Source organism: Leptinotarsa decemlineata, unplaced genomic scaffold (genome assembly GCF_025532065.1).
Source record: "Leptinotarsa decemlineata unplaced genomic scaffold, Ldec_3_MD MMD2_tig00026336_RagTag_RagTag, whole genome shotgun sequence".
Classification (NCBI taxonomy): Eukaryota; Metazoa; Arthropoda; class Insecta; order Coleoptera; family Chrysomelidae; genus Leptinotarsa; species Leptinotarsa decemlineata.
The window spans coordinates 1170448-1192210 of record NW_027412692.1 but is presented as its reverse complement, the minus strand read 5'-3'; the positions used below and the strand labels follow the sequence as shown (position 1 = coordinate 1192210).

Here is a 21763-nt window from a genome sequence, read left to right as displayed (position 1 = left end):
TGTGATGAGACATATTGGTGTCCATTTTAAACCCCAACAAACTTATCGAAGCAGAAAGCGGAATTGTCTGACCTGACATTACTTTATCCGGTTCGGAGACATTTATCATTTTGGAGAAAACCGATGTCTGGGTTTTTGTGGCATTGAATTGAACCTGGTTACTTTCACCCCAATTCGAAATCATTTCGAAATCCTCATTGAGATATGCAATCTCCTGCTGCCGGTGAAGATGTGCATCCGCCGCCGATGTCGTCGGATCCAGGCAATAGGCAATATATTGGATTCTTGGTTTCAACAATAAGTTCCAAGAAAGAGGGTTGAAGACAATATAGATCCCTGGGGAAAACCTGCGTTGATGGTAAAAGTATTCGAGAGATATCCGTTGACGGCCTCTTGCAGGAAACGTTTTTTTCAGGAAGCTGAAGAGCCATACACAAAAATGATCCAACACGCCACAGCTTTGAAGTTCGGCCTCATGCCACAAACAGTCAAGGCCTCAGAAATATCAAGCGCTACAGCTCTTGACTCTCCATGTTTCTGGATTGCGTTATTCCAAATATGGGTGACGTACGATAGAAGGTCGCCTGTTGACCTTTGTTTCCGAGAGCCATGTTTCATCATCAAAAGCTCACTTTATTGAGAAAGTAGTAATAAGATCTCACTTTCAAGTACATGTTGATATCTCATCAAATTTGAGACAAATGTCTAAAAGGGAAAAACATTCAGGAATTATTTGGTGGTCAGAAGACCCCAAAGGGTAATTCCACATTATTATGGAGAATCAAGGATGAGTTGTTATGTATAGATGTGAAAGACTCACAAATTCTTAATTTGGGTCAGAAAACTTCGTTGGATCGTCCATATTTGCACTGAGGCTGATGCTCGCTGCAAAAGCATCAGCTAGCTTCGCCTAACATTATGATATCAATGGCCCACTAGCTGTTGAAATGATCCTGGAATTTAAATTGGAAGGGGCATATTTTCTGAAAAGGAGGCATATTTTTGGTAAAGAAAGATTCAGGCTTCCTACTTCTACATCGTTATCACATATCTCAGAATTGTAATGAATAGAAAAAATATATAAATGAGAAATGATAACCTTCTTGGTCTTCGCTTAATGAATGGGACACGACGATTCACTCTCAGAATCGGAAATTGATCCACTAGAATCCCTCAAGATAAGGAACAGTTGAAAAAGTCTCAATGAGGGTGACAAAAAGTTCTGGACGTTTTTTTTGAAAAGGTCTTCCAAGAAAAGAGGCAAGAGACAAGGCGGTTGAAGTGGTAGGTAGAGAAGAAATTCATTTACAAAAAACTGAAGAGAGTGCGCTCTGAGGGTAAAATTCCTCTATTTTCGAACAAGAAAAAAAATCAGTTCAATGGATCACAAAATAGACCTGACCAAGAACGGCACAATTCAGTGACTGAGAGAACTATCAAATATATTTAAAAGACAGATCGCAGAGAACGCAGAATCAACATACAGTGAAATTCTGGGAGCGTACCTGAAAAAAGTCGAAGTTATTCTTTGGGAAAGAGTTTTGTAAACGAAAAACTCAAATTCACACATAGAAAATTATTGAGAAAATCGGAAATCAATCAGTACTCCAGACTTCTTTGGAATTCCAACTAAAAAAGTAGTGTTTGTTCATAAAATCCTGAGGCTCAGAACGAACAACACAGAAAGTACTATCACTTAATGGAAAAATTTAATTAAAGAGATCCATTTGCATCAAAATGATAATATATAGGTACTTTTTCATCAAAAGGTTGTGTTGGGGTGTGTTCTTTTTCAGAATGTCATACACTCCAGACAGAGCCGTAGCCATGGGGGGTGCCTCCCCCCCCTGCTTTTTCGACTTGGGAAAAAGTTGGGAGAAAGTTGGGAAATTTTGGGCCCTGAAGATTGAAAAAAAAATAATAGTAAAAAAAATGAATAAAAATTAAAATAAAAATTCTGAGTTGTTTGCAAACTTCAAAAAAGTTTGGTTTCTTCCAAGTAAGTAACAGTCCGGAACAGTTCACAAATTTTTAAGTGACAATTTTACGAAATTCACAACTTTTCGCTGTTTTTTCGACTTGGAAAAGTTGGGAAATTTCGGGCCGTGAAGATAGAAAAAATAATAGTAGAAACAATAAGTACAATATTATTTAAGTGTTGTTTCCTTTCATTTGTATTTAATATTCCTATACATGGTGGATATGGTGGAAGATCAAAGACCCTGGTCCAAAGTAGAAAAATTCCCATTATTATTTTTTTAATAACCAAAATTTATTTTTGTTTGTGCATATCCTATCGGGCATAAGCATTCAGCCAATATTTGGATAGCTGAGTAAGGAAATTAATATATTATAGTAGTAACTAATCCCTTGGTTTTCATTTTTTCGAAAGTTGGGAAATTCTTTCCCCCCCGGTTTTTTTTTTCGCTACGGCACTGACTCCAGAGGAAAGATTGGTATCAATATTCGATAGAAACTCTCCACACCTTGAGGTAAGTAATTATTGCCAAGGATGACAGTCTTCTGCATTTGTCTGGTCAAGACTTCTGTCGTTGTGTGCCGATATTAGTCTGAGATTCGAGTGTTGAGAGGGTATCATCCCACCAATAATAACAATAACCACATTAATCGTTCTTTTTTTTTCTCTTTCGATACTATATTCATCCCACTCAAAACCTGAAAATATACAATAGATATAGTTTTACTTATTAGTCAGTGGGCTATGCTTGAAGACTGGCAGTAAAGAAATCTAAAGAAATGAACTTTATATGTTCAAGCCAGTCTCGAACGGGCACACTTGTGCCCGTTCCAAAATTGAAGGTCGACTATTTCAGTTGCATTGCCAATTGCATATGCAGGAACTTTTCTGTGAAGATTCCTGCACTGATGTCTGTCGGATATAATCCAACGCCTTTCGTGGTATTAGCCAGGGTAGTAGTTGTTTTCTGATAGGCGTTAGTCCATTCAACCTACTGTGTAGGTATATTCGAGACTGGCTTGAACATTTAAAGTTCATTTCTTTAGATTTAATATAGTTTTACTTTTAGAGTGATAAGTAAGCTCTCCTAGGATTGTGTTATATCGATATAGTTGATTTCGCATACGCTAGACATACTAATGACAAAAACAAAATGTAGTGAATTGTTTCCTTGAATATCGAAAGGATTTAATATCGTTTTCTATGGAAGCTCTCATCGATACCGATCTCTCGACGTTGTAAGGAAAACATTGTCATTTTTGAACCAGCTCACAAAAAACAATAGAATTATGGGTACACATTAACCCTACCCCTGAATCGTTCCATACATTGCCAAAAACGGCATAAAAATCGAAAGTTTTACCGTTTTTCACGTTCAGATAGACATATTCGTGTGGCTTGGGACTGGACTATAAAATGTATTGTAGTCGCTTGTCCCGCTTTCATCAAAATAGGCGTGAAATATTTCCAGGACTGATAAGGACATTCGACTGCTAGAATTATTTGTATGACGTATATCATCAAAGTGTACTACTAACATATTATCACAATGAACAACTTGAATCTGTTGCCTGATCTCATCAGTAATTATTTTCCTGAACTTCTTCGAGTCATAACTTCTAATACCGATATAATTATTAATTTTCTTACCCAACCAGCCTTAAACTAGTTAAATAATCATTAATGAGAGTATACGAAGTTTGATATAAAAATCTAAAATTAATTGGAACCCTCATCATGGTTAGCCTTCCGGCAACCTAACTTTGTATTCTGTACCATGTTTGGTGGATAACAATGACAAAGGAAGCCGTAATAATTAAAATGTTTTGTCTCAGGAAACTTCAACAACTTCAACGAAGTCTCGAGATAAAGGATGAATGTTTTGTTCCTGACGATTTGAATGGAAACTCAATGAATCTTGAGCATGAATTCATTCATGTTTACTTCTGAAACTATGCAGAGATAATTGAATACAGAGAAATGTCAACTCTTAAATGTTAGATAATAATATCCACTACTAATATTTCCTGAGAATCTTGGTTATATTTGTGAATAAAATGCACAGAAACATTTTTGCACCTGAGGTCTCGTTTCTTGGGATAAAACTAATTTCAAAACAGAATATTAATGTATGAAATTTATTCAGGCGCATTCTATGACTTTGTTTCATGCTTTGATAAATAAGTTAGGTACAAAGAAATAGGATAAAAAAATAACTTCTGTCTAATTTCTACAGAAATGTTTTTTGTTACAACCGGATTCAGTTTATTAAATCATTCTCAAGTACAATGACACAGTTTGACAAACAAATCCTCAAATAAACAATATATAGTTTAGGTAGGTTAACTAAATCTGTACCTGTAATAACAAAACTCTTACCTGAATCATCAATACTCAGTAATTTTGATGTTAGGAAAGTTAAATATTCATTCCCATGGCTAGAGCTTGTTTCAGCTCTTAAGGTCCAACTTCTGAAGTCACTGAAGTTATTATATCGTCCATGAATGCATATATTTCTTTTTCAAAGAAACGACCTTCTAACGGCAAACCATGGTTAAACAAAAATTGCGAGCAAGCTGTCGCTTCCAAAAATCTCGCCTAGCGGCAGTGGCGCAAAAATCCCTGTACAGAAAACCAAACTAGGTTTGTTTTTGCTCGCAACAGCTCCAAACTTAGGATAAATGAAATCAAAGAACTTCGCATTCAGAGAATTAGAAATAAAATGTCTACCGGATCTAGATCCTATGGCAACAACAGCCATAGAAAAAGCAAATCTGCTAGCTGAACAATTTGCCTCCCACTCCACAGTCGATTTCCTGGGGAAGGCACCGCCCACTATTCCCACACTAGCATCCACAATGCCGGAAATTGCCGGAAATTTGCAGACTTTCCAACCTGTCTTGCAAGAAAAAGGTTTTTTCTTATTGTTGGGAGATTGCTCGCACTCAGCTTATTTTCAAAAAGGTAAAGAAACATTTTCCAAATAACTATAGTCGCTTTGCTATTAGTGATATCATAAATCATGGAGAACGTCTTGAATTACCCTATTACCAAATATTCGGAAGGCTTTAACATCTTGAGCAATCATAAATATGGCTTTTGGAAACAAAGATCAACAGGCGACCTTCTATCATATGTCATCCACATTTCGAGAAACATGGAGAAACAAAAGCTGTACCACTTGATATTTCTAAGGCCTTCGACTGTGTGTGGCATTAGAGTTTGCTGGCCAAACTTTGATGCATGGCTTGTCGAATCATTTTTGTGTAGGGCGATGGATATCTCTCGAGTACTTTCACCATCAACGCTGATGTTCCCCAGGGATCCATATTGTCTCCAACCCTCTCACCGTTGTATGTCAACGACTTATTGAAAGAAACCAAGAATTCAATTGCTTTGCTGACGACAGCACACTTGTCTCGTCATACCATTTGGATTCCAGGACATCGGCTATGGAGACACATCTTCACCGGCAGCAGGAGGTTGCATATCCTAATGAGGATTTAGAAATGATTTCACATTAGGGTGAAACCAACCAGGTTCAATTCAATGCCAAAAAAACCCAGACATCGGTTTTCTCCAAGAAGATAAATGTCTCTGAACCGGCATACGAGGAATTGCAGCCAAATGGTTTGAATCATATCTTTCTGATAGAAGTCAGTTTGTCCAAATTTGTTTCAATGAAAATGACGGATCTATTAGTAAGCACTGCTCAGATGCCTCGCAACTGGAGCTGGGAGTGCCACAGGGAAGTGTTTTGGCCCCAATACTATTTTCTTTATTCATTGCTGACATAGTGGAATTTTTACCTGAGTATAACATCACGCTGTATGCTGATGACTCATCTTTTCTTGTCTCCCAAGAATGCAGTGAAATGACCGAACAAGCTTGTAACCATCTTCTTGGTAAACTAGGACTATGGTTTTCAGCTAATCAACTACATTTCAATACAGAAAAAACTGAGTATCTAATCTTTCACACCAGACAAAGACTAATAAACAATCCACTCTCGATCAAACTGAATGACTTAAATATTAACAGAAAATCAACAACAAAATTCTTGGGATTAACCCTAGAGGACGATCTCAGCTGGAATGAGCATATTACAGCAACTATAAATAAATTAAATACAAAAATATATCAAATTCGATGTATGCGGAATGTGGTTGATATCGGAAGTTTGAGAAATTTCTACTTTGCTGAAATCCAGTCTATTCTTCTTTATGGCATTTTACTATGGGGAAACTCTCCGGCAGCACTGCATCTATTTCTTATTCAGAAAAAAGCAGTAAGAACTGTAAAAAATGTATCACCCATGAATTCCTGTAGACTATTGTTTGCCGAATTGAATATTCTTCCTCTGGCCTGTCTTTATATTATGGAGGTTGCCTGCTACATCCATAAAATAAAAAACACTCTTCCCAGGCATTCGGACATACATGTCTACCAAACCAGAAATAATCAGCTAATCTATCCAAATCATAGCAATCTCCAAATAACATCAAATGGACCACTTTCAACAGGTGTGAGAATTTACAATAAATTATCCACTGGCATTAAAACTCAGCCTACACACTTCAAATTTCGAAACTCCATAAAACGCTTTCTGCAAGAGAATTTATTTTATAGCATTGATGAATTTTTATTGTAACTTTTTAAGCAAATAACTTATATCGATGTTCCTTTTGTTGTGTTGTAGTTATGTATGTAGTCTTTACTATATTTATATACATGCACTAAGACATTATATCCTGACATGTTCTATACCCTAATGAGTCCTTTGAATGAATAAACTGATTTGATTTGATTTGATTTGATAATAATATCAGGTTAGACAATTCCGCTTTCTGTTTCGATAAGTTGGTTGGGTGGTTAAAATGGACACCAATATGTTTTGGAACAATCATGTCTCTAGATTTGCAAAGGCTGCTTCTCAAAATCTTGGAACACTGTTCCGAACCAGAAAACTACACACATCAAGAACTTTTGATGCTTAATGAAGCTCAGATCAGACCTTCTTTGGAGTATTGTTCTCATGTATGAAGCTCTGCCTCCAAACGTACCTTGAAATCGCTGGATTTCTTCCAGAAAAAAGCCATCCGCCTGATTGAAGACGCGAACATTACACGTAACCTTGATAGCCTGGAACATAGAAGAAAGTTTGGAGATTTGTCTCTCTATCGATACTTTCACGGGAAGTGTTGAAGTGATAGTCTAATCAACAAGTTCAAAAACAATTTGTTATAAACAAATATTGATCAAAGTTATATTTTTTTCTGAAGCAGAAAAAAATTATAAAAACAGCTATATATAAAAAAGTGCCATAAAACATTGTTTTTATTTATTATAATACTTTCTATTTTTTGGAACTTTTCTATATATATATAGTGTTTTAATAATTTTTTCTATTTCAGAAAAAAATATAACGTTGGTCAATATTTGTTTACAACAAATTGTTAAACTGATAAACAATTCAATAATGAATAAAAAAAAATTCTGACAAACTTTTTAAAAGTGTGAATTATGATTTCTGAAAGCAAAATTATTTCTTAACTAATTATTTAAACAATCGAAATATAAAAAAAAACTATTTTATAGAATTAAAAATTAAAATTGAGAAAAAAAATTTTTAATCATAATTATCTCTAGACAACAAAATATCAGATTTTTTTTTCAAAAATATTGAATTTCTCTATTTGTTTGAAACAATTTAATAAACAAATTACGTAAAAAATTCATATCCTATGTTAATAACTGCCATTGTTTAATGTGAAAACGAACGTACCTGAATACATTTTTTATGTTTTTGAACTCGTTAATTAGACTATGACTCGGCACATTTGATTCCACCAAGAGAGGTACATATCAGAAATACGCGACGGACTGCTGCTCATCGTTTCGAGGTCCAACTCAGTACTTTTCGAACTTCACTGTTTAAGAACTCTTTCATCTGGAGAACTGCGTTTATGTGGAATAAAATTCCTGAGAACGTTTTTCCAAATGAATATAATCTTCAGCTATTCAAATCCAACGTGAATCGCTACTTTCTCACAGGCACCGTTCTGAGAGCGCCTTAAGGATTTTCCTATAGTGCTTGTGTTTTTTCTTAAAAAAAAAGTTGAAGAATTACTCTACACGAAGAAGTGTAGATGATGCAAAGAAGTTACTTTGAGACACCACCTGAAAGGAAATACCTCTAGAAAAAGCTATTTTCATATAAACATTGAATTACACGACAAAAAAACTTTCGAAACGAATACTTTCATACGAACACTGAATTATACAAAAATACTTCTCTCTATAACGAATATTTGTATTCCAAACTTTCGTTATGTCGTTGAATCAGATATCACTCACACACATTCAGGTGAAATTTCACTTACATGGAACACTGTCATCCTCACTGGTGGACATGCGATGTTTCGACATAAAACACTTGCCTAATCGCCTCTTCAGCACCAAATCTGAATGAAATTATAAAAAAAACACTCAATTCATTCATTCTGAAATATTCCACTTTGAATTAATATTTTTCTAAATGGAACAGATGTTCTAGTCTCACTTCTTTATGCGTCTGGGTATCCCTGAGAACGTTAATGAAGGCCTATATCTTCTAAACAAACTTTTCTGACGCCTGATGATAGATTTCCTAATATCTACTCCATTTCCTTCATTCCAACTGCAGGCCTTGGCTGATTTCGTTTACTTGCCAGGCTGATCGTTTCTGATCATTTCAACAGCATGTCTTGTTATAACTATTCGTCAACGTTTGTTGTTCTTTTCTTCCACCTTCTTATGTCTCCTATCCTTCATTTATTCTCGACTGCAGTTTTTGATCAACTGAGATCGTTCTTATTTTTTGTTTTTATTACTTGCTATTCTAATCGTTGTAGCAACTTTTCTTGATATGCTTTACTTTTCCTCTTCTCTTCCTTTTTCGCCTCTATTCTAGCTCTATAATTTTTTCTTTTCTTTTTCTTTCTTTTTTCACTTATTGATGTCATGATACATAAGTCTGGACACCACATTGACAAAAACAGTGGCGTAACAATATAAAACAAGATACAAAAATTTAGTGATGAGTTGGTTATGTATACAGGATTCTTCCTGACAATGGTACAAAGAGACAAAGACCGATTCGTTAGGTCGTTTCAAGGAAAATTTTTCTGTGAACATATATCCGGAGTTGACTTGTTTCTGAGATACTTGGCATTGAAGTTTTTAAAAAAACGATATTGATAGAAAATCTAAAATATCCATACACCGATTTGATTGAAATCTGCTACAGTTAATAGAAGTAGTAAGTCGCTCATTTAGTCTGAACTAGATTGAAATTATTTGGCCCAGTGGCGTCTCACAGCCAATAATATTGAGAGAAAAAAATCGCAAATAACTTTTCATGTAGTTTTCATTTTTTCAAATGAAGCAACAAAAAATACAACTTTTTTGTCGCCTGTGTTTTCTTCGAGAAAAAAAATTACGCCCAAAAATATCCATGGACAACATAAAATAAAAACAGAAAGTAAATAATTAACAATTTCGACTTGATTATCTGGCACGTTCAAAAATACCTGGAGTATTCCATATGACACTGCGATTCCTCAAGTTATTCACATCTAGAACAGGAGTTTTACAAACAAGAGCCTTCAGATGACCCTCTGAATAGATCCTGCACGTCCAATCCAGTGATTAGGGTAGGTGATGTCGAGATGCTGACCAGCAAGAACACTAAAATGAGCAGGAGTCCCGTCGTGCATAAACCACAAGTTCACCTGTTCATCTGTTAACCTTGCCGGTAGAAAAAATTGGCCAATTAGGTAGTCACCAGTCATTCCTACCCAAACGTATAGCGAAAAATTATTATTGTGTATCATCGTATGAATCAACCACCTGCAAAACATTAATCATGGGTGAAAATCCTAAGGCAGTGGGGCTTGGACCCGCTGTATAGGGGGTTTCTTTTTAGAACTGTCAATACTGTTTTTGGCTGACTTCCAGCCGCAGTGCAATCTTCTTTGTACTATTTCAAGGATCTTCTCGTATCGCATCGAATATAGTTTCTACAAGTTCTAAATGTTTCAGGACTTAGAATTACTCTGTCAAGATATCTGACCTGACAAATTCTGTCAGCTTCTTCCGCATTTCCATTTGCTAATCTACGAATAAAGTTAGTCAAATCATTAGTAAAATCATTTATAATGGAATCACTGCTAATTGACATCTCTGACTTTCACTGACACTGACAATGACAATACCACCACTATCAGTTGGTCTCCAAAGCAGGTGTTCATGATGAGTAAAGTATTTTGAAAAAGTTCAATAAAAGCTGTAATATAAAAAAATATAACAACAAAGTCAGTGGCGTATTTTTTTCCAATATTGTTGACTGTGGTGCCCACTGATACTCCATTGGACTGATATATTCCAATCTAGTTAAGGCTAACTAAACAAGTGCCTTATTACTTCAAATAACTGTAGCGAATTTCTACCAAATCGGTGTAAGAATATTCATGATATTTTATAAATATCGTTTTTGCCAACAACGCTCTGTATCACAGAAACGAGACGACTCCAGACATATGTTCATAAGAACTTTTTTTTTTAAACGACCGAATCATCTTCGTAGCGTAATCAGAAAAAACCCTGTATATGGTATGGTTGTATGTATATAAGATGAAGTGATCAATTGATATTGCGAATTGATTTCCTGCTGAAGTTATTCTTGAGGTACTGGATGAAACAATGATTCATCAATTTGGTTTCATTCATCTCTGACTATAATTTCAGTTTCACCAACTATCTTGACATAATTTTTCTCGTACTGAAATAATTTTGCCTCGTCCATTTCGCATGAATAGTGAATACAAAATTCACAAATAAAAGAGGTTTAACGTGTTCGATACTGAACTCGATTGCCCGGAAAGGCAAATGAAGTGTTAATACTTGATGAAATAACCGAGTTCATAGGAGATAGGACATGCTATGGCATATTCTGCTCTCTTCTATTCACTGAATATTAATGGAAGTTGACAATACACGCCTATTCTATTTGCCATTAGAACACTGAACATTTTGATTTTCAAATCATTCATTTGGTATTCACTACTGACAAAAAAATTGGAAACTGCTTAAATGCAATAAAAAAGGTGACTTTCATATGCCACACAATGATTTGATGAATGACAAAATTGAAAAATCAGTTCATCAGGTTTTTCAAAATAGTGCATTTTCAACTGGATTATAAATGTGATATTCGCTTCATATATAACTTGGAAAACGACATTTTGCTCAACTCATTCTTTTGCTATGTCGGAATCCCAACCTGACCATATATTTTTCATTAGACAGTGGGATATGCTTGAAAACTGGCAGTAAACAAATCTAAAGAAATGAACTTTGAACGTTCAAGCCTGTCTTGGATATACCTAAACAGTAGGTTGAATGGACCGACGCCTATCAGAAAACAACTACTTCCCTGATTAATACCACGAAGAACGCATGTCGCATATAATCCAACGCCCTTGGTGGTATTAGCCAGGGAAGTAATTGTTTTCTGATAGGCGTCGGTCCATTCAACCTACTGTTTAGGTATATCCGAGACTGGCTTGAACGTTTAAAATTCATTTCTTCAGATCTGACCATATATTACATTTTATTGGCTATACTTTGCAGTATATTTTGCAGTATCTAGTAGGTAACATAGATGTCCATATGAGTAAAATGAGTTTTCCTGGATGTATTATGTTTTCTTCATGAATTAAACCCCATATTTAAGCACATTTACTAATGATCTACTATGAAGTGGAGAAGTCTATTTTTTCTACTCGAGCCTGTGTTCCGTCCTAACTGTTTGTTTTTTGTTTCAGATTCATGTTGGTGCTAGTGTGTCTTATATTTAGTGTACTTTCAACGATAGATACGTATTCCAATTTCGCCAACGAAACACTTTTTTGGATGGTGAGTAAATAATGAAGTTAAGGAGGCTTTGCATTAACAGTTTCACAAGGAAATAGAACGTGACCTAATTTTATCACATTGCACCCGCAATTCAGTGACATTTTTGGTGATTTTCATTGTTACCAACATTTTTCACGAAAGGTATTAGAATGACTCACAAGTCTTCTCTATGTATTGTAATACATGAAATGAATAGGTACAACCATTTTTAAAATTGCTCAAATATCAACATAACCCATCAACACGCGACAAATATATAACCATACTTCTTGATAAAAATTTTATGTTCGTAATGGATGATAGCTGGAAAATCAAGTTCCGAAATGTAAAACGATCCTTTATTGCTCAATTTGTTTTATGCTAGTATTTTTCATTTTATCGACCAAATATACAGCCGCTTTCAAACTTTACTTTTTATACACTTGAGAAAATTGAATTAGCACAAATAACTAAATGAGAAATGTTCATTCGAAGAGATATAATTCAGTCATTTGAAATTTTATAATAATGTTATATTGTTGATTCATAAGATCAAATTCCATAACTTTCATATCCACCTCTTGGTGTATTTTTTATGTAACATATCAGTGTGACATTTCTTATACTGAAACTTTTGTGTATAGTCGAGGTAACCGATATAGTAATCTTAAAGGTGTCGGCGAAATCAAAGGCCAAAAAAACCAATACAAAGAAATTATGCCGCAACGAATTAGTCCACGTGGACTGAAGAATTGGCGGTTCGTATTGGGGGTTATAAATAAGGCAGTAGGCGCGCGTGTTGATAAAAAAATATAATTTTTTCAAATAAAAAAATACATGTAAAGTGAGTTCGAATTATATCAATGAGGTTACGTACAGCGCCATCTATCTGCCCGCGAATAGATCAAGCAATAATGTCGATGATTCTGGAGTTACAAACAAACATCCATACAAACAGGTGAAGCTAATGAAAGCGTGTTAAACACATTTTCAATATATAAAACAAAGTGACGAAAACATGTATTAATAACGACTGGATATAAAAAATATTGAAGAATGATTAAATTGGTGACGTTAGGTTTTAACAGTTCTCTCTCTCTTTTTTTAATGGCCGTTACTTCCTACTGATCTGATGCAATTGACGCATTTGATCAGGTTCCTCCTGTTAATCATTAATAGGAGCTTCGCGTGAAGCGCAATAGTCTTGCTTTACGGAATGCTGCCACCCCATTTACTTTTTCATGCTATCAGTATTTTGTTGAAAATACTGATGAATAATTACATAATAGTCTCCTCCTTTTCGGGAGACCATTTGGTTTTTCTATCGCATAAACATACACTTCACATTTTTTTTAATTCTCATAGAATAAACGACCTTGTCGAATCCGTCGACATCCAGCCTGGTTACTGGCGTAGGGGGGCGTCAGTCCTCTCAATTTGCCTTTGACTTCGATATTTATGAAATCGTTACATTATTCATTTTAACTACACCTCTGTTTTAGACTTCACTCCGGCCACAACATCTTTGAGGACGGTCGTTATCGGCACAACTGTCCTGTATCGTGGTCGGAGAGGGAGTCCGTTATGACAGTTGTCATGCTGTTTGCAAAGACAATGATGTTATTTTTGTGATTGTTCGCGCATGAATATTCACAATCCTGCAATTAGACTTTCTGATATTTCGAATGAATCCACTGCAGATGAAGAAGAAATCACATGAGAGGAGCACCTTGTTGGGTGTTGTCTACTGTTTTTGCAGTGGATCTCCTGTTCCGGATGTGACACAAAATCTACTGCTGGGCATTGAAATGACCCGACTTCGTACTTCAAGGATACAATATGAAAGAGTTAAGATAACTCAGCTGTTAATCTAACACGACATTCATCAATTAATAGGCAGTCGAAGTTTGCCAGGTCAGTTAGTTTCTTTATAAAGGTCAAATTAGACCTCCTATGGTTTGAGCTTATCCTGAGGAGCCATCCACTTGAGCGAGCATCCAAATGCTATACGCAACCTTGTCAGTCTGGAACATCAAAAAAAGGTTGGGAACTGGAGATATTGAATGGATATACGAGCGCACGTCTAATGTGAAAGAACGAAATTGGCTTCACACTTCGTTTCGAGGTCACCGAGAACTTTATGAATGTATGAATGAAAGTAGTGGGAGTGGACTTACTGGTTGATTTTTACTATGGTACAACCATGTGCCAAGAACTCCTGATGCACTAAGCCACGCTAATCGATAAAACAGCAAAACCTTGACATTCGATCGAACTTAGCGTACTTTTTCGGTCTTGACTCTCCTTGGCTGCTTCATTGACGATTGGACTTTGGTTTCGATAACATAACTCTATTATTCGTCACCAGCAAATCTGGATCGCCACTGACGTCATTCAACAATTAATGAGCCATGCTCATACGACGGTTTGTTTGGTCAAAATTCAGCAATTTTGTAACCAACTCGACGATTCTCCAAAACAATTCATCGGTTGTTGATGTGCTCGGGGGTCCAGGACGAAAGTCGTCATTCTCATCTTCTCGACCTCCTGTGTCCCACTTGTAAACATTTTTCTTACTCAAAGTACAATCACCGTATCCCACTGTCAATATTTAGGTTTTAACACAACATTTGATGCAAATTACTTGATACATTTTCTTCGATAGCAGAAAATCGCCGAACATGCAAAAAACTTCCAACTTTTATGCCTCTCACCAACTGACTAAACATGCAAAACATCTGAAATTGTGAACATATGTTCGATACGAGTGTACCAACATGAAAAAAATAGAACATCGCTAATCTAGTGTACGTAGCCCGCGAAATTTAAAAATTCACCTTATTTTTTGAATAGCCCTCGTATGTGTCACATTAGGATTGAATCGTATCGAGTTGATATCTTTAGAAAAAAGGTTAGTGAATCCTAGCAGGTACAAACTGGATGCTGAGTAATCTTACCTGAAGTACATATTTCGACGGTTTATCAAGGGAACCGTTGCGAAAGACATACATGAACGTTGCGTTGTTTATAGTTATTTTTCTGTTTAAAGAGCTGACCTCGAAAATAGTAATAGAAAGTTACTATAGTGATACCGAGACACCTGGGCGCTTTAGACTGTCTTCTGAAAACTCAAAATTCATAGAAAACGGGCAAATATAATATTAAACAGGAATACAACTAAGGACACGTGAGTCATATCTGGTATCTACTCGTACCTGTTACCAATAAAATAGGTGAAACTGATGTCTACTTTGTTTTCTTATAGTGGAAAGTAATGAATGGTCAGTATAAATGAAAAACGCTAACAGAGTGCTCAAACAAAATTTTGTGGTTCTGTTATGTTTTGCCACAGCTGCATAGGCGGGTTTATGATACTTCACTGGGTCCAACCTGTCGTTCTATCGTATTACAAAAAAAAAGATTTTATGAGTGTTTGGGTGCTTTTCACCTTCAGCGACGTGCGTTTCGGTTATTTTTCGAAAATACTTGTTGATACTAGCAACTGTGTTCATTTATTTATATATTTTCATATTTCGTTTTTCATAAATATTTCATTCATTCATTCTTTGATTTGATTCTTAATTCCATCTATTCAGTAGGATTATAAATCACCACACTTCCAATAGAATTGTTTTTTGAAAATGGTTGACGTAAACTTGTACCGAAATCAACACCAACTCCAGCATTATTAGGTGAAGCTCGATAACAACTTTGGAGAGTGAGAAGAGAATTTTTTAATTTTGAAAGAATATGTTCTTTGTAATTGTTTTTTATTAATCCTATAAACAGGCTTGTTCTTCAATTATCCATAAAAAATTCAACAAGTGAATACGAGATAAAAAAGAATATCTTGCCTCTGGCAAATGCACTCATTACTCTCAAATATAAGTTTAATATTTCCCCTCGTAATCTGTAAAATTATTTTTGGTAACAATATCAATGCAACTCACAATTATTATCAGAATTTCATGAAGATATATGCGGATGATTAAAAAACTAAGCACGGTTCTGGTTTGGCAGTTCTTGGCCCAAATTTTGACATCAATTTTCAATATCGAATACTTAGTTTCTGCTCGATATACAAAGCAGATATATTGGCCATGAAGAAAGCACTCATTGGGTTGTAAACTCTCTAAAAGAAATCAACGGATTGTTTTTGTTTCGGATAAAAATCACGTTGGAATCACAGGAAACAGTAATGCAGATGAACTAGTCAAAAAACCTCGAAACTTCCTTTGATAACCAAAAAACATAGTTATAAAGATATGCTCAGTCTTGACAGAAACAAAATGAAACATCGGTGGAATACTTTCTTGGTAAAGTTGTACAAAACACTTCCAATCACAGTGCAATAAATATTACTGGAGTTTTTTCCCAACACGAAACCGTTATTTTAACACATAGACACGTGTTTCGATCGCCAAGTGATCATCTTCAAGAGGAAGTTACATGTCATTGTATCAAGAGCTCACACTGTAATCATCAGTCGGTTGAGACTGGAACATGGGAGATACCCCGCTCATTTGCATAAAATTGGAATCTCTGGTACTGACATCTGTCTATGCGAAAACGAATCCATTGCTGATCCATATTATATCTTTTCTGCTTGCCGAAAATACAATTTATAGCGTCATATACTATGGATGTTCCTTGCTCAAAATCATATACCCCATGCCACTGATACAACTTTAATACTGTGGGAAAACGAAAAAAAAATATTAATGACTTTTAAAATACAATAATTTCAATTTTTATTTCACATCATTTTATATTATATCAGACAATGGAAGTCCGAACTGAAGAAATTCAACAAGAACATTGCCAACCACCTTCAAACAAAAATTATTCTCAATATCCAGTAAGTAAGTAGAGAAAAGTTGGACAAATCATAATAAAAAAAAATGTCTGTGGCAAACGGATACATCCTATACCAACTAACTTTTTCTCAACCTCAACCTCTTAATATGCTTGTTGTCTATGAATTTTGTACTGTCATAAAACAGTATGGAAACGTTAGTTAATGTTAGTTAATATTACACCTCTGCCAATGTGCCATCGCCAGTTGTCCGTGTACCGGAAGTATTTACTCTATAATTTTTTCAACTAAAATGTAACCCGATTTGAAAATGAAAGACTTCAGAAAACTCTTGCACATTTTCGATGCCAGCTCTCCATCTTCAACGAAGGAGAATGTAATGGAATTATTTTATCATGGAATGGTATTTTCCGCATACCTGCAGGCTCATTTGTAATGTATATTTTGTTTCTCAAAACACGACTGTTAATGATGTTGTTTTGCGAGTTCGCTACAGTTTCACTGATCTCTCAAATTTCCTCAAGGAAGCATCGAATGTCTCTATGAATGGAAGATAAAATATAGGATGATATTCAAAATGTGTGTTGAAACTTTGAGGCAAGATATTGGAGATAGATATGTGTAAATTTCTTCAACCTGTACAAGAAAGGGGTTTTTTCTTCGTGTTCGTTCAGCCTATTCCCAAAAAGAGCAAAAAAAATCTTTCAAGTAAGTGTAGATCAGTCGCTTTGCTTTTAGTGATATAAAATATCATAGAGGAAGCCTTAAACACCATATCTTCAATTATTTGGAAGGCTTCAACAAATTGAGCGATCATCAATATGACTTTCGGAAACAAAGATTAACAGGTGACCTTCTATCGTATGTCACCCATATTTGGAATAACGCAATCGAGAAATATGGAGAATCAAGAGCTGTTGCGCTTGATAGTTCTAACGCCTTTGACCTTGTGTGGCATGAGGGTTTGTTGGCCAAACTTTGATGCTATGGCTTGTCAGATCATTTTTGTGTATGGCTCTCCAGCTTCCTCGAAAAACTTTCCCTGCAACCTGCACCATCAACGATGGTGTTCCCCAGGGATCCATATTGTCTTCAACCCTCTCTCTATTGTATATCAACTACTTATTGAAAGAAACTGAGAATACAATATATTGCTTTGCTGACAACAGCACACTTGTATTTGGGTGCACATCTTCATCAGCAGGAGGAGGTTGCATATCTTGATGAGGATCTAGGGATGATTTTGAGTTGGTATAACAGTAACCAGGTTCGATTCAATGCCACCAAAAATTCAGGCATCGGTTTTCTCCAAAAAGATAAATGTCTTCGAACTGGATATAATAATGTCAGGACAAACAATTCTGCTCAATAAGTTTGTTGGGGGTTGAAATGGACACAATCATATCGCTCAAAATCTCAAAGTCTTGGAACCGTGTTCCGAACCAGGAAACTATACAATCCCTAGCAACTTTTGATGCTTCATAAAGCTCAGATTAGACCTTGGAGTATTGTTCACATGTATAGAGCTACGCCCCTAAGCATACCCTCAAGCTGCTGTATTCCATCCAGAAAAAATCCATCCGCCTGATTGGAGATACGAATATCACTTGCAACTTTGATAGTCTGGAAGATCGACGAAAGGTTGGAGATTTGTCTCTCTTTTGTAGATACTTTCACGAGAGGTGTCCAAGTAACTTGGCACATTTGATTCCACCAAGAGCGGTACTTATCAGAAATATGCGACGGACTGTGGCTGTTCATCGTTTTGAGATTCAACTAAGTACAGCTCGAACTTCACTGTTTGGAAACTCTTTCATTTGAAGAACTGCGTTTATGTGAAATACTCTTACTGAGAACGTTTTTCCAAATGAATATGATCTCCAGCGATTTAAATCCGACGTGAATCGATACTTTTGCACCACTCCTAGAGCGCCTCAATAGCCCAAAACCAAAATTTTTACAACCTTTCTTCATCACGGGTGTTGCATCGGGGTGTGTGTGTGGGGCCGAATGAATTTGTCCTGCTTAATTGATAAGGATTGCTATAATATTATAGATAATAATTCATTCATAATAACACCCATATAATTTACAAAATGTTTTCAATTATTAGTTATGTAATAAATTGTGAAACTACAGAAAGAACTATTTCATTGTGCGTGGTGAATGCAGTTGTATATGATACATAAATGATACCATAAATCAACAATGAAATATATCATTTAAAGTATAATATTTATGATTTAATTATTATCAATGTTTATTATTTTTCAATGAGTTTCTGAATAAAGAGACGAATGATCTTAGTAAAATATTTTTTGATAATTTTCTTTTCAATTCAACTATAGATTTCAGATATTTGATAGAATCGGCCGATACTTGATAAAAATCCATAACAAATTCAAGAAACACTTTATCGTGTAAAATTTTCACTAAACACGCAACACTTGTTTTGCTATACAAGAGCTTCTTCAGGCGTATTAGTATATACTCATTGAATGGAAATTAAATTGTTACACAGAGAATGAAGATGATAAGCTATCCGGAATCGAAACACTTCTTGACAAAAACCATGTATCGATAGTAGGCGGAAAATCATATTATAATCTTCAGACAAACAACCTTCGAAATTATTATATGGATTGTATCTGTGTTATCAATATTGCGAACAATGTTCTGTAGATTATATACCTGTATACGTATCATATCCAATAACTATGTCTTCAATTAGTCTAATCAACAAGTTCAAAAACATGAAGAATAGAGATAAAGATCCTAAACATATGAGCGATAGCTCATTCGATTCGGAATCACCTCTAGAAAAATGTTTTTGTAGGATTTTGGTGCAGGTAAAAAATTGCAATTGTTATTAACAAAATGAGATTAAAAAAATGGTATTTCTTTTTTCGTTTATAACTCAAAAAATATTAATATTTAAGCAATTTTGAAGAAAGCTCATTAAAGAGGCCGATAAAAAAGTCCCGACACCCGAAACTCTATCTCCATTATTTATAATTTCAATTTGACGTTGAAAATAGGGTTCCGCGCGACTGTTACGACATGCGCGCGCTGCCACTAAAGAGAGTTTATCAAAAGAAATAATTTCTCTATTTATTTAAAACAATTCAATAAACAAATTACGTAAAAAATCATATCCTATGTTAATAACTTTCATTGTTTAATGTAAAAACAGGCATAGCTGAACGTCAATTGAAAAAACAATTTTATCAACAATTTTTAGATATTTCATTTTGCAATAGTCATAAAAAATCATAATTAACAAATCAATAAATTTTTATGAAGTTTTATCGCATATCGTATGAACTATATATATCAAAAGGGCTCCACGAAGTTTAAAATTTATAGGCCAATTATTCATAGCTTTTATCCCATTATTTATGCTAACGGAGATTGGGAAAAAATTTGTTAGTTAATAATTGAATAACTTTTTGAAAAATGGTGATAAAACTTTTTTTCTACGGGACTCGATTCATTCAAGTGTTAAGAAGATACTAGATTTTTTTTAAATTTCCAAGATGACATTTTATGTTATAAAAAAATTATTTCTTTTGATAAACTCTCAGCGGCAGAGCGCGCATGCTGTAACAGCCGCGCGGAACCTTATTTTCAACGTCAAATCAAAATTATAAATAAAAGAGATAGAGTTTCGGAAGTCGGGACTTTTTCATCGGAAATTTCCTCCTCTTTAACGAGCCTCTTTAAAAATTGTTTAAATATCAATATTTTTTGAGTTAATAACGAAAATCTAAATATAATTTTTTGTTAATCTTATTTTGTTGATAATAATTGCAATTTTTTACCTGCAACAAAATCCTCCAACAACATTCTTCTAGAGGTGATTTCGAATCGAATTAGCCATAACTCATATTTTCAGGACCTTTATCTTTATTTTTCAAATCTAAAGCAAATGGAACTTCAAACGTTCAAGCCAGTCTCTATATACCTACACAGTAGGTTTAATGGACTGACGCCTATCAGAAAACAACTACTCCCCTGGCTAATACCACGAAGGGCGTTGGATTATATCAGACAGGCGTCAGTGCAGGAATCTTCACAGAAAATGTCCTGCATATGCAATTGGCAATACAACTGAAAGAGTCGACCTTCAATTATGGAACGGGCACACTTGCAGACCGGTTTCGGGCTTATTAGCCACTCATCAGTGCAAGATAGTGACCATCATCGACCTAAAGTCAATGATATTCCACAATTGAAAATCGGAATTCTTTCAGAGTATTTCATTCCCCTTCCGAAGTTGGAGCGAACATCAAAAATGTCACTCCATCTAGTGGACGAGGTACTAACTAACTGCACATCCGTAATTTGCCCGATTCCTCTAAATAAGGAATAAAAACTTTCTTATTAGTCAATGGGCTATGCTTGAAGACTGGCAGTAAACAAATCTAAAGCAAATGGAACTTCAAACGTTCAAGCCAGTCTCTATATACCTACACAGTAGGTTTAATGGACTGACGCCTATCAGAAAACAACTACTCCCCTGGCTAATACCACGAAGGGCGTTGGATTATATCAGACAGGCGTCAGTGCAGGAATCTTCACAGAAAATGTCCTGCATATGCAATTGGCAATACAACTGAAAGAGTCGACCTTCAATTATGGAACGGGCACACTTGCCCGAAACCGGTCTGCAAGTGTGCCCGTGCCAAGCTTAGATGATAAGAATAAAAAAATGTTTTATAATATATACCTTTTCATCGGTGGGGGAAGCGGCTATATTTTGATATATATTGATACCAAGCGTCAGATATTGATACCATCAATGTCCTACGTATTTTTAATAATGTTGGTATGGTAATCTGATCGTTTGCATGATGGGTGGTTGTACGTAAGGGTTAAACATGAAAAAAAAATTTAATCGAGCGCGTCAGATTTTCTAAGGGGGTGTTAAGTGCACCAAAAAAAGCTCTCATTCAATAATCTGACGATTTCGATCTGACGCAAACTCGCGGCCATTATTATAATGTGCAAAAAAAAATTGTCATTTTAAATAC

General features: G+C 35.2%; 1 protein-coding gene across 2 annotated transcripts in view; it reads left to right on the top strand.

Moving 5' to 3' along the window:
* Positions 1 to 21763, top strand: part of LOC111505605 (KCNQ potassium channel) — a 204561-nt gene that overhangs the window by 82734 nt on the left and 100064 nt on the right. For both annotated transcript variants that reach the window (XM_074183370.1, XM_023160448.2), the window contains exon 4: positions 11845 to 11935. In XM_074183370.1, the coding sequence (XP_074039471.1) occupies positions 11845 to 11935 (91 nt within the window). The remainder of the gene's footprint in view (positions 1 to 11844; positions 11936 to 21763) is intronic.